This window comes from Motacilla alba, chromosome 3 (genome assembly GCF_015832195.1).
Source record: "Motacilla alba alba isolate MOTALB_02 chromosome 3, Motacilla_alba_V1.0_pri, whole genome shotgun sequence".
Classification (NCBI taxonomy): Eukaryota; Metazoa; Chordata; class Aves; order Passeriformes; family Motacillidae; genus Motacilla; species Motacilla alba.
Genome location: NC_052018.1, coordinates 55,246,761 through 55,259,213, shown reverse-complemented (window position 1 = coordinate 55,259,213; position 12,453 = coordinate 55,246,761). Strand labels below are relative to the sequence as shown.

Below are 12,453 nucleotides of genomic sequence, written 5' to 3'. Positions count from 1 at the left end.
TACAGCCAGCCTTAAGAGTACAAGGATTATCTGGGCAAAAACTTGGGTTTTGTGCGAAGAAATAGTGGACTTTCTACATGCAGAAATGAAGCAAGGCTCCTCTGTCCTTAGGAGTGCTTTAATTTTATACAGTTGAAAAGCAAATTAGAGACTATTTATGTAATGTTTTCTTTGGCTTCTGCCTGGCATTCTCCACAGACCTTATCATAAAACAATTTATTAGAAACAATACGTATATTTGTTAACAATCACACACAGACAAATACAATGGCCCTCTCAACACAAATCAGAGACAAACAAGCTGATAAAATCTCCTTGTGCTGTAAGGTTACTTCTGATTGAGGGAGGCAGCAGGATCTTCTTCCAAATAGTTTACAGTTATGCCTAAAATCTCTCTGAGATTATTCATTAGACTTCATTAAACCAGTCTTCAAATATTTTTCTGCTCTGTACATCCACACCAGGACAAGTTGTGGGATAGTAGGATTGCACAAAAACATCCTGTCCTTTAGACAGGAAATAAAGAAACACTGGTACCTGTATTTTGTCTGTCTGCTTTTCCAAAACGAGGAAGAGACAAAAGTTGGTCTGTCATTTTATTTCATTAATTAATTTAGATAAAAGTGGCTTCATTGATGAGGCGACTATGAAACATATAATTTCTGGTCGATGATGCTGTTTATAGATAGCGTAGAGAGCACAGCAATATATTCCATATTTGTCCTGGCTAGCACTTAGTGCCCCACGTGAGCCCATATCAGACTATCAACTCCCGAAACACCAAATTACCACAAACACCATGTCAGGTCCCGGTTGGCACAGAGTTCTGCCAGACTTCACCCCGGAGCACAGCAACGAGACCGGGCTCTTTCTCTGCATCACACTGACACCGCGTGGCAGCTCTGCAGCCGCCCTTTGCTCCGGGTACAAACTTTGCCTCCTTACGAATGAAGCTAAACAAGCTCCTGCTCTTTTTGGTGGAAGGTATTTGATTACTCACTTGAAACAATTCGTGCTATTTTGTTACGAGGGATGATGTAAACATAGACTTGTTTGAAATACAGGAAATCTTTCTTATTTTCTCAAAGCGAATTAAAGTAACAGCTACGCAGTTCTGCCTGAGCACCATGCTTTACTTAGATATCATTGCAGCATTGTTATCTATATTGAAAATATAGAAAATGAAACGCCCAAAGTGCGTGGCACCTACCCTGAAGGAACAAATCACTGTAATATGTCACACTACATCACAATAGTTTTCACCAGCAGGTACCTGGAAAAATACACAGAAAGAGGGATTTATTTATTAAAGATGATATTAAAGGAGAGTATGTTTAAATTGTCTTGTTTTTTTATCTTGTATGCTTCTTAAAAACTAAACAACACTCCAAAGTTCAAGTTTTAGGATGAGCAGAACTTGCTTCTCTTCCTTAGGTAGATACAGATTCACATGTAAGCTTTGGGTATCTGTCAGAGAACCATAAATTATCTTATGTAATTACATCTCCTTTTTTTCCAGATGACTAATTATGTTACAATAAGCTTTTGAGTTAAATTGTTGAAAGAGACAAATTCCCCCCTGACTTCTTCAACATGCATAGACAATGAATCACATCCATTTTGTGTAGATTTGGTTTGCTAAATAGGTCTTTGACTCTGATGCTCTGGATCTAACCCAAACCTACTAAAAAGGTTTGGTAAAAAAAAAACCTCTGATCCAGCTCCCTACTTGAGACCCATTAATATGAAATGGATTTGGAACTACAAATGGGCCAGAGGACTGAAGTGCCATTTTCTCTGGACTGTGTCCGCTGCAGGTGTCAACTGCCCAACAAAATTGTGGATCAGGGTCTGATACATGGACTGCCACACTACTGAGACTCAAAAAAGTGGTAAGAAATGTGTATGTTTGTAAGGCCCATAATCTTCCTTCAGAAGTTAGTATGTTTTCTACAACTCATTTGAATAACAACTTTATTCAATAGTAGCAATTACGGACTGGCCATTCTTACTCACTCAGAACCAGAGATTCACCTGAGATTTACTTTCCTTACTCTGCTCCTTAACAGCACTCTGCACCTCATCTGCATGAGCAAAGATTTGAGGCTTTTTAGAGACACATATCCTCAGATCATCTTCCCCATGTGAACAACTTTTAACAAGGGGTCTTCTTCAGACCTTTTTTAATGCTTTTTTCAACTAACTTGGCTGTAAATACTCAGTGAATCTCATGCCTGACACAGGAGCAGAATCCTTGAGCTATCAGTACCACTCAGTCAGACAGATGTCAGAAAAATCTCTTCAGTCTCCTAGCGTCATCCCCCCTCCTTGGAAAGGAGGCAGTTTTGTGGATAGCCCAGCTTTGTGCTCACCATCAGCCTGCTCCTAACTGCTTTTCTTCTGCTAACCTATTTCTTCTGCTTCTAAATTCCAACCAAGAGTTACATCCCATAACTACCTGCGTACAAGTACTGCTCTCATGTTCCTGCTTTGAGAATCCAGGTTGGGCACACATTTGCTTATACAGTTTGCTTTACACAGAAATCCTTCTGCATCTTTTTTTATGTAAAAGGTAGTGGCTCAGCCAAACAGGTCTAAGAACATATTCATGTTCACTTCTCCTCTGAGCACTATATTCCCCATATATGTATTTTGCATTGTGATTCAGTCTTAACACTGATGTTCTAGTTGTTTTCAGGATGATTTTGAAATTTTTATCATACACACACTCCAACAAAATCATTATCTACATGAAGTGTGACATCTTATACCATCAAAATATGCTATTTATTATATAGATGAAAAAATCCATCTTCCAAGGAGAAGGCTAAAATCAATGCATTCCTTGTTTCTAAGGTGAGGCCTTAGGAAGGTGTTTGACATCAACCAACTCAAAATTTCTCTTATTAACAGTGGAAACTGTTTCTTTGTCACATGTTTATCCAAGTCCTTTGGGCCAAAATGGCCTTTTTGTTATTGCTTTTTCTCTTTAACGAGGCTGTGGGCTTGTTGATAGACCTATTCCCTCAAACACCCAAACATTGCCCTTTTTTGATGCCCTTTTAGTAATGGAGTACTTGCACTCTTGCTGAAATAACTACAGCTCTGTAATTTTTGTGGACTCTGATACTAAATTCCACTTGGCTTCTTCTTGTATGTAGGGGTTTTTCTTGTAATACTTCAGTTTCACCATCATGTTTTTCATGACAAAATTCTTCATTTTTCTGAAGCTTTATTTTGGTATGGATTATCCTTTGGCAAATTATCATTGTGAAGGAATCATTGCGGATGTTGGGGGAATCTCCATACTTTCTGTATTTAAGGAAGCTACATGTCAAGGAACTACATAAAACCTAGTGCTGAATCTGAAAAGACATCAATATGTTCTGAGCTTGCAGAATATGGGGGCTGGGAGTCTGAGGTCATGTTTTAGTGTTTGGCTTTTTTTTTTTTTTTTTTTTTGGTTTCTTGGGGGTTTTTGAAAGCTGTGGACAACCTGGTTTATAATACGTAGTCTCCAAGATGAAACCCATTTCTGCAAGACCTCACAAGAACGATTGAGATTAAGTAATTAAATGGTTGATATGGAGTCACAATGCACTTCTGCTCTGTTGAAGCCAGCAGTGGAAGATGGCAACATGTAATTTAAGTGATCTTAGCTCACTTGTACAAGAAAGTTCCACTGGCATGTTCCATAAACAGGATATAGAATAATTTATATGAAAGTTAAAACTTCCTCAATGGTGGGATATGATAGCATAACCTTCTTCTGCAGAATTTTGATTTGTTGCACCTCAGTAATTCAAGCTTCCTCAAGCTCTCATCTCTAAAAATTCTACGAGGTGTGTTAGCTAATTACAAGAATGGTACCTTACAAGGAGCCTAGGAAAGCCCATTATTTTCAGGTGGCTTGCCTGGATTTCTACTCTCCTGGGGCCATGTTTCCTTAGAAAAGGACACTGAGCATAACAGATAATTTCCCAGTTATTCCAGATCAGGCCAGAAGAGGGCCAGACATGACCAGCAAATGCATCTGTGTTCGCTATTCATTCAAAGTATAATGTATCTATATGTCCATAAACAATTTATTTTGAACACCACAATCAATTCTTTACATCAGTTCCTTTTCCATGTAAAGGGACTAAATACAGCTTTAGACCTAGTTACAGGACTGTGACATAAAGCATAATTTTTTTATAGTAGACTCTCCCATCTTCTGCAGCCAGCAGAAGACTTAGAAGCCAAGCCGCAAGATTTAAAAATTAATTCATCACCCTCAAGCAGCAGGCTTTCTGCCACAGAGAAATTCAAAGCTCTGGCACAGATGCAGGATGGCAAAGGTGAGAGAGAGACATTTGTCTCTCATGTCCAGCAGACACCTTTGAAGAGATATAAAGAAATTCCCTGTCAAGCTTCAGACCGAGGCTGGTGTTAAAGCACGGCTTTGCCAGAGCGCCACAAATGCAGAGACTCATAACAGCTAGATGGGAAGTTAACAAATGTGACACACATCTGCAAGAAGGGCTGGAAGGAGATCTGGGGAACTACATACTTATCAGCCTGACCTTGGTTCCAGGGAAGGTCATGGAGCAGACCAGCTTGAATGTAACCACATGACATGTACAAGACAACCAAGGGATGATCCCAATCAGCATGGGCTTAAAAAAGGCAGATCCTGCTTGACCAATCTTCTTTTATGAAAGGCTGTGGATGTTGTTTACCTAGACTTTAGTAAAGCCTTTGACACTATTTCCCACAGCATTCTCCCAGAAAAACCTGGCTGCTCATGGCTTGGGTGGGTGTGTGCACAGTTTGCTGGGTAAAAAAGTGTGTGGATGGCTGTGTCCAGAGAGTGGTGGTGAATGGATTTACACCCAGCTGGTGGCTGGTCATAAATGGTGTTCTCCAAGTCTCAGTACTGGGACCATTCTGTTTAACATTGTCACTGATAACTTGCATGAGGGGATCAAGTGCACCCTCAGTCCGTTCACAGATAACACTAAGTTAGGTGGGAATGTTGATCTGCTGTAGGGGCAGGAAGGTTCTGCAAAGGGATCTGAACAGGCTGGATTGATGGGCTAAGGCCAATAACAATACAGTGAAGCGCTGAACCTGGCACTTGGGTCACAACAACCCCATGTAACCCTTCAGGTTTAGGGCAGGGTGCCTGGGAAGATGCCTGATGGAAAGCACCTGGCGGTGCTGGTCAACAGCAGCTGAACACGAGCCAGCTGTGCCCAGCTGGCCAAGAAGGCTGATGGCATCCTGGCCTCTATCAGCCATCGTGTGGCCAGAAGGACCAGGGCAGGGATCATCTCCCCTGTGCTCAGAACTGGTAAGGCCATGACTTGAATCCTGTGCTCAGTTCTCGGCCACTCACTACAAGAAAGACACTGAGATGCAAGAGTGAGTTTAGAGAAGAGCAACTAAGCTGGTGAAGGGTCTGGAACACAAGTCCTGTGGGGAGTGGCTGAGTGAGCTGGGGTTGTTTAACCTGGAGAAAAGGAGGCTCAAGGGTGACCTTATCCGTCTCTACAACTGCCTGAAAGGAGGGCGTAGCCAGGTGGGGGTCAGCCTCTCCCCCCAGGTAACAAGTGATGGGATGAGAGGAAAACAGCATGAAGTTGCACCAGAGGAGTTTTTGGGTATTAGAAAAATTTCCTCACCAAAAGGTTTGTGAAGCACCAGAACAGGCTGCTCAGAGAAGTGGTTACTGTCCTTGAAAGAATTTAGGAGATGTGTGGATATGGCACTTACTGACATGGTTTCATGGTGGACTTGGCAGTGCTGGGGTAATGGCTGGACTCAATGATCTTAAAAGGTCTTATCCAACCAGAATGATTCTAATTCTATGACTGTCAGCCATGCCTATGTGCCTTATGGATATGACCAAAAGGCAATTCTGCTGTCTTCTGATCAGTAGATCAGTCTGGAGTTTTGGGGTGACTCAAAACTCTTTCATCTCACTGTATTTTTTTTATTTCAGTAAATTAAAAATAGAGAGAACTAAACATGCAATAAATGGCAACATAAATTTGACACATGTTGTGGCTAAGGAAGAATACAATAATTTGCAATGGTATCCTCTAAAATCTGTTTCCAGGCTTCCATAATTATTCCAAGTTTGTCCATAGTCTCCATAGCAGCCTTTCCTGAGGCTCAAGTCTGGTGTGGTGACTCACAGTGGTTCAGCAAAGGACTCAACTCCTTTCCAGGGAGTCTGAGTCACAGGATGCCAAACCTGGACTGGTTTCCTGTAAAATAGAGGTTCCTGAGCTATGGTAGATGTACCACTCATGGTACACAAGCCACCTCAGCATGGTGCTCCAACACCTCCCAGACATTGCCACAAGGTATGCGAGGAGAAGTAGGAGATGTTGATGCTGCTGGCAAACAAACACAAATATTTGGAAACTTGTGCTTTAATAAGTTGCTGGACTCTTACTCTGCCCCTGAACTCTTCAGAAGAGCAAAAACAGTTTACCACAGCCCAGCAGTAAAAGTGCTGAATATAGAGCTCACCATGAGCCCTGGGCTGGTTTCCCAAGCTCATTAGTGGTGCTGCTGTGGGCACACAGTGTTACAGCAGCTGCCCTGTGACCCTGCAGCACTAGAAGTTCCCCACGGTGCTCTTATTCCTGAGTGTCCACTCTGGAATGGTACATTGGGCAACTCCTTCTGGCACAGGTACCTCCTCAGCAACAAGCCTGAGCTTTACAGCAGACTTTGAAAGAAGGGAGGTCAGAAATGAGAACTTTGCCTCTTAGATGAGCTTCCTAACCACAGAGTCACAGATTGAGCCTTCCTTTTATATTTCTTTCTGACTTCTGATCCCCTTGAATCTCATTTTCCGGGAAAAGTGGGTGCCCTCCCATGCAGCAGATGAGTAGCTCCTTCCAACTATCTGAGTATGGTTTATAACCTTGTATTTAAAGGGATAATTTTGTACTTTGAATCTGCTCAGACTAAGGAAAGGCAGGAGCCCAGGCCACCCACTCACCGGATGACACAGGGCAGCCTCTGGCAGGTGCTTCTAGCAGACAGCTGTGGTGCACTAGGCTGGACACTGGTTTAGTGTATTCAGGATGCGTTGAGAAGAAATTTACAAGAACAGTCCTGTCTGAAATACGGGCAGTTAGATATTGGTTTATTTTTTGTAAACATGGTAGATTCTGAGGTAAACGAGAGCAAGAAACTCCAACGTATTAGTCAAGCAAATTACCTCCCAGTTACTGACTGCAGCAACCAGTGATACAAGTCTGTAGCACCTAAAGACCTGTCAAGGCACAATCTACTTGTCTTGTGACATGTTTCACTTCTAGGCGCATCCAGACCAATATGCTGAAGTCCGCTCTTCCTCTGCCTTTTTCACTTGAAACAAGGCCACACTACACAGCAAAGAAGCAGTTACATTGAGTAATACTGACACCCATGTCACATGTCACCTTTCAGCTTTACCGACTGAAAATGCTTAGTGGAACTCTGTCATGGCTTAGGAATGGTATTCCCCAATTTAGTGTTCCCACTGAAACACTCCAAACCACATGCTGTTCACTCATTTCCTGATTTCCTCCCCTCATCCCTGCAGCAGGATGGAGAGGAGAATTAAAGGCACAAAAGGTAAAGATCGCAGGTTGAGATAAGAACAATTTGTTGGAAACAACGAGAAAGAAAACAAACAGTAATAACAACAATATTAGCAACAGACTGCAGAAGACAGGCGAGTGATTCCGCAGGTGAGTGCTCCCTACCACCACCACCAGCCAGCAGGAAGGAACCCAACCTCCCTCCCACCCCCTGTGTGTGGTGTGAGGTGCTATGGAATAACCTCACGGTCCTGGCCATGCCTCTCCTGGCTACTGCAAAAATTGACCCTTTCCTGGATGGAACCAGGACAAGCTCTGATACCATACACCAGCTGAAACAGAAAACATTTTTCATCCAGGCGGATGAAGCTGTCAAGTTTTTCTGAACGGACTTTGCTGGTGACTGTAGGATGCTCCTTGGGTCCCATCAGGCTTCAAAAAGACAACCTAGTATCGGTCATCCTGGGGTAGCACTAGCCACAGGACACCAGAACTAGCACCAGCATTTATTCACATGCTCTGATACCACCATTACAAATATCTTTAACAATCAAAGAAGAAATTAAATCAGCAGAAATATTTACACTTAACATTAAATGAGAATAACTCTCTTCATTGTCAATTTGACTTGTCAATTTCTGGCAAAGACACATTCCAAACCTCACTTAGGTCCTGCCCTGTCTTGATGACCATAATAGCTTTCACAACTGCTCTCCATTCCAAAATCAAAGGTCAAACCAGAAGTCACATGCTTGAAGACACACTGGTTCCATTTTTATCCAGGAGCTAGGCTGGCCCTGCCTCTTAATGGAAACTGGCATCACCTTAAGATGTCAACATATCTATTTGTATTCAGGAGACAGTACCAATTGTAAAAAAAAAAAAAAAAAAAAACAACAACAAAAACACCTTAATACCTTGACCATCTTTCTTCCTACCTTCCTCTCCTAATAATAAATGTAACTAATTTTACAGTTGGAGGAATTATATTCAATTTATGGAACAAAGAATGAAGCAACTCCCATTTCTTCCCCGCCCCCCCCCCCCCCCCCAAAAAAAAAGTGAAATTGTGCTCTATAACTACACCAGTTGGTAGCATTTGGTACAGAAATGGTCACAAACAGCATAATACTTCTGATGGGTTTATTGGTCACAGGCAACATTACAAAGCATTTACACTGAATAATGCTGTCACAGTCCTATCATAATGTGAGGTTGCTACAACACATTTAGATTTCACACAGTGAAACTACTTGAGAAAAAAAAAAATTCATGCTTGTAACATAAGATCAAGAAAATACACTTGGTTAAAAGAAAAAATGGTCCCAGAACTTCAGCCCACTCAAACTGAAGTTAATGGAAAAGCTTCCTCTGACTTCAGCAGGCTCTGAATCCAGCCTTCAACATGTCCTGGCCAAGCTATAAGGTCAAATGCCTCTCTGCTCAGTTACAGGCTCTTCATTCTTCTGACATACTTGTGCGTGATGTATTTTCTCCTTTTTAAATGAGAAGACCATAAATGTGAAATTGGCTATGCTGAATTTTATACATAACAGAGCCAATTTTGGGTCATCAGCTTTAGAGAGTGGGAGAATTACAAAGGTGATAATATGTGTACTGGAAAAGGAGGGAGTTCCTACACGCCTGAGTGCCTGTAGCAGCTGTTTGTGTAGCCTGAAAGCTTCCAAGAAAGGTCATTACATGCTTCTTCAGAATTTGCATCTCTGACAGCATCTGCATTCAAAAATGGGATTTCAAAACCACAGCTGACAAAACACGTACCAAACAGAGAAACACATCTTTACTTCAATAAAGCAAAATTTTTTCATCAAATCTAAGTTTAGCTTGAAGTAAGATAATTACTTCTGGGAGCTCAGACATATTCCTGACATAATTTCTTCTCATTTACAGGTGACTTGATGCATCCTACACCCACCTGTTCCAAGGATGCATGTACAACAAATGAACTGTGCAACTAATTCTCCGTCGGTGTTGGAGCCATCAGAGGGCGGCAACATGTGGAGGCTTCCCAGCCCACGGAACTCCTGCAGCCAGGCGTCTCTTCCGTGTGGGGCAAGGTTTAGTTACTGGTCCTACTGACCCCAGTATAGCTTCTTGCACCATAACACTGCATTGTTTTATGACACCCAAAGCTCAGAGTGCAATTCACGCTTCAAGGAAAACTGGAGTGAGAAGAGTGTTGTTGTTTGGATTTCAGTGGTCACCAAGACTGTAGCTCTTTCCCAGAATTGTATCTGCTAATTATCTGCATTTTGAAAGTAGAATGCTGATCATAAACTATGCTTTATAAAATTTTCCCTCTCCAGTGCATATCAAAGATAACATTTGTGTTCGTGTCTATGACTATGATGACCAAATGATGTTAGCATGATAACAGACATGGTTCCACCACATCCAAGTGGGAATGACAGGCGCTGCCATCCTGTGTCACAAGCATGGTCCATCAGGAGTCCCTGAGATACAAATATGGCACCCACTCTCCTCTCTACTGGCAATTTGGTCAAGAGTTCTCAATAAAAGTTCCAGCTTATTTTTAAAAAAAAAGGTTTCATTAATTAAAAAAGTCTATTTACAAATCAGTTGTGACATGAATAACAACATTCCATAGGAAAAATCAGACTGTCTCAAAAGTTGGCAAATATGTTTTTAACTGTAAAATGTCAGATATTGGCTGTTTTCTGTCTTGATAGAAGCTGAGTCCAGTAAGTAATTCTATATCTCTGATCCGAGCTGTATGAAACTTCATTCTCTCTTCAACCCACATGGACTCATCTTTGCCATCCTATTGGGACAGAGGAGGAAAAAAAAAGGGGCTGTAAAACTTTTTTTCTCTCCTGAGATGCATTTAATCTACTAATAAAAGACATTTTGATGTTTTATAAAGGCAGAAATCAATAACTGTTGGCAAGGATCTAACAAACAGTGTGCAGGGATTATACATAGCTAGAAGCTTGTCTGAATTTAGTTCTTGCTGTTACCTTAAGTATACAAAATCTGTAGCTGCACCAGTTGGTGATAATGGGGAATAGCAATTTATCTACCATCAGTATGATAAAAATACTCTGAGAGCTGTGTCTGACTCTAATTCCTTGCTGTAGGATTGATCTACACACTTTCCACACTTTTTTTTCTGGGGTAAATGGAGTGTAGTTATGTGTATTCTCACCACAATGCCAAGGTACCTGAACTAGAAGCAACCAGTGCTCTTCAGAAACATCTGTGTCTTTTCCTTCTGGGAATGCATTTGGCCTTAGCACTGACCTTTTGTTGTGGGTGACTCCTTTTAGAAGCTCTTCATCCTTCTCAGCTGTTGACGGAATAGTTGCACTACAGAAGTCTCTGTATGTATCACATTCATGCTCTCTGCATACTCTGACCCCACTCGGCTAGCTCTAAGCTTTGCTCTTTGAACAGATCTGTTTTCCCATTTGATCATATTCACAGACTTTGACATAATTCTGCTTGCAAAAATACTGTCTTCTGTCTCAAGATGGGCATGTAGACTGTAGCATTTTCAAAGGCTTTAACCAGTTAATCACTCATACCCAACAAAACAAGCTCCAGCCTGACTTCAGAAGTTTATGAGGGCCAAACAGACTACTTACTGCACAGCTTTCACTGTTGTCTTCTCTGTGAGGTACAATGAAAGACAAGGCATCTAGAGAACCTTCACACTCCAGAGGAGTTTCAGAAGTATTTTTACAGCTAGTCAGCACAATGAAGAAGTGAGTTGGAACTGGAACTTCTGAATTACCAGAGTATCTGAAATGCAAAATATCTTTCTGTAAATCCACCAAATCATACTTGCACAAAGATCAAATTACAACATTCAGCTATATTCAATTTTATCAATTCAACTATTTTGTTCAAGAAAAGCTTAGGTCTGGAAGGAAAATTCCAAACTACTATTTTTGAAAATCAAGTTTGGCTTGTAGACTAAATAACAAGTTTGATGAAGTATAACAAATTGATTTGCCATAAAAATGTGTAAAACTCCAGAGGCGATGAAGAGTTCAGCCCAAGTCCAGGAACCTCTCTGCCTGCTAGCTTGAGCCAATTTTGCTACCACAATTTTTGTAACCCACAACTTGTAGTAGAACACTGCCAGCTCAGGAAGTATCAACCATGCCACCAGGGATAAGCCCTTGCCTTGTCCTCTCCTAGAGGCAGTGGCAACATCCTAAGTTTTCAGGCTGGTAGACATCATTCCACATGCAACAGCTTCTCTTAAACTCCACCTTCACTTTTAGGATTACACATTTTGAAGGTGCATTTTTCTCTTCAGGCTTGTTACTTCTTTCTGAACTTTTCTGCTCAGGATCTTTTGTGTGTCTTTCTGAAAAAGGATAATTACTAACAGACCAGTATTCGAATAAAGAAACAAAAGATTCGAATGTGAAAGGTTCTCACCTTTTCAACTTTTCTGGAGTATCATAGAGCCCATCAGAGTCATAATCAAACACTGGACCACTGACTACATTGACACCATTCCTGGCTGCAGCATATTCTGGCAGTAGGTAATGATGGAAGTAGTTCCATAACACTGAAACACAGTAATGGATTCAGGAAACAATCTTTACAATAGAAGCTGCTAATACAACTCTGCAGAGTATTCAGTGGACAGACATGATAAGCTAGGAAAATAAATTCTACAAGTGTCTGTTGTTGTTAAAGGTTGCATACAACTGGGCAGCAGCATCCACCGCACCATGTCCTGACATATCTAACCTATATAATATTTTAAATTACAATTAAGGATTGAACAGTACTCCATTACAAAACAGGATATCTCTTTTTTTTCCAGGAGAATTACCACAGTTATCCTTCTTTTTCACCAGGAATATGC

At 41.2% G+C, this 12,453-nt stretch overlaps 1 protein-coding gene across 1 annotated transcript in view; it reads right to left on the bottom strand.

Annotated features, from left to right (window-relative positions):
- Window positions 1-8,721: 8,721 nt before the first annotated feature.
- The window catches only part of ENPP1 (ectonucleotide pyrophosphatase/phosphodiesterase 1), a 53,738-nt gene continuing 50,006 nt past the window's right edge, over window positions 8,722-12,453 (bottom strand). Inside the window, exons 23-25 of the mRNA XM_038130978.1 lie at window positions 12,018-12,150; window positions 11,213-11,369; window positions 8,722-10,389 (exon numbers count right to left, since the gene is read on the bottom strand). Coding sequence (XP_037986906.1) covers window positions 10,222-10,389; window positions 11,213-11,369; window positions 12,018-12,150 — 458 coding nt within the window. The 3' untranslated portion in view covers window positions 8,722-10,221. The remainder of the gene's footprint in view (window positions 10,390-11,212; window positions 11,370-12,017; window positions 12,151-12,453) is intronic.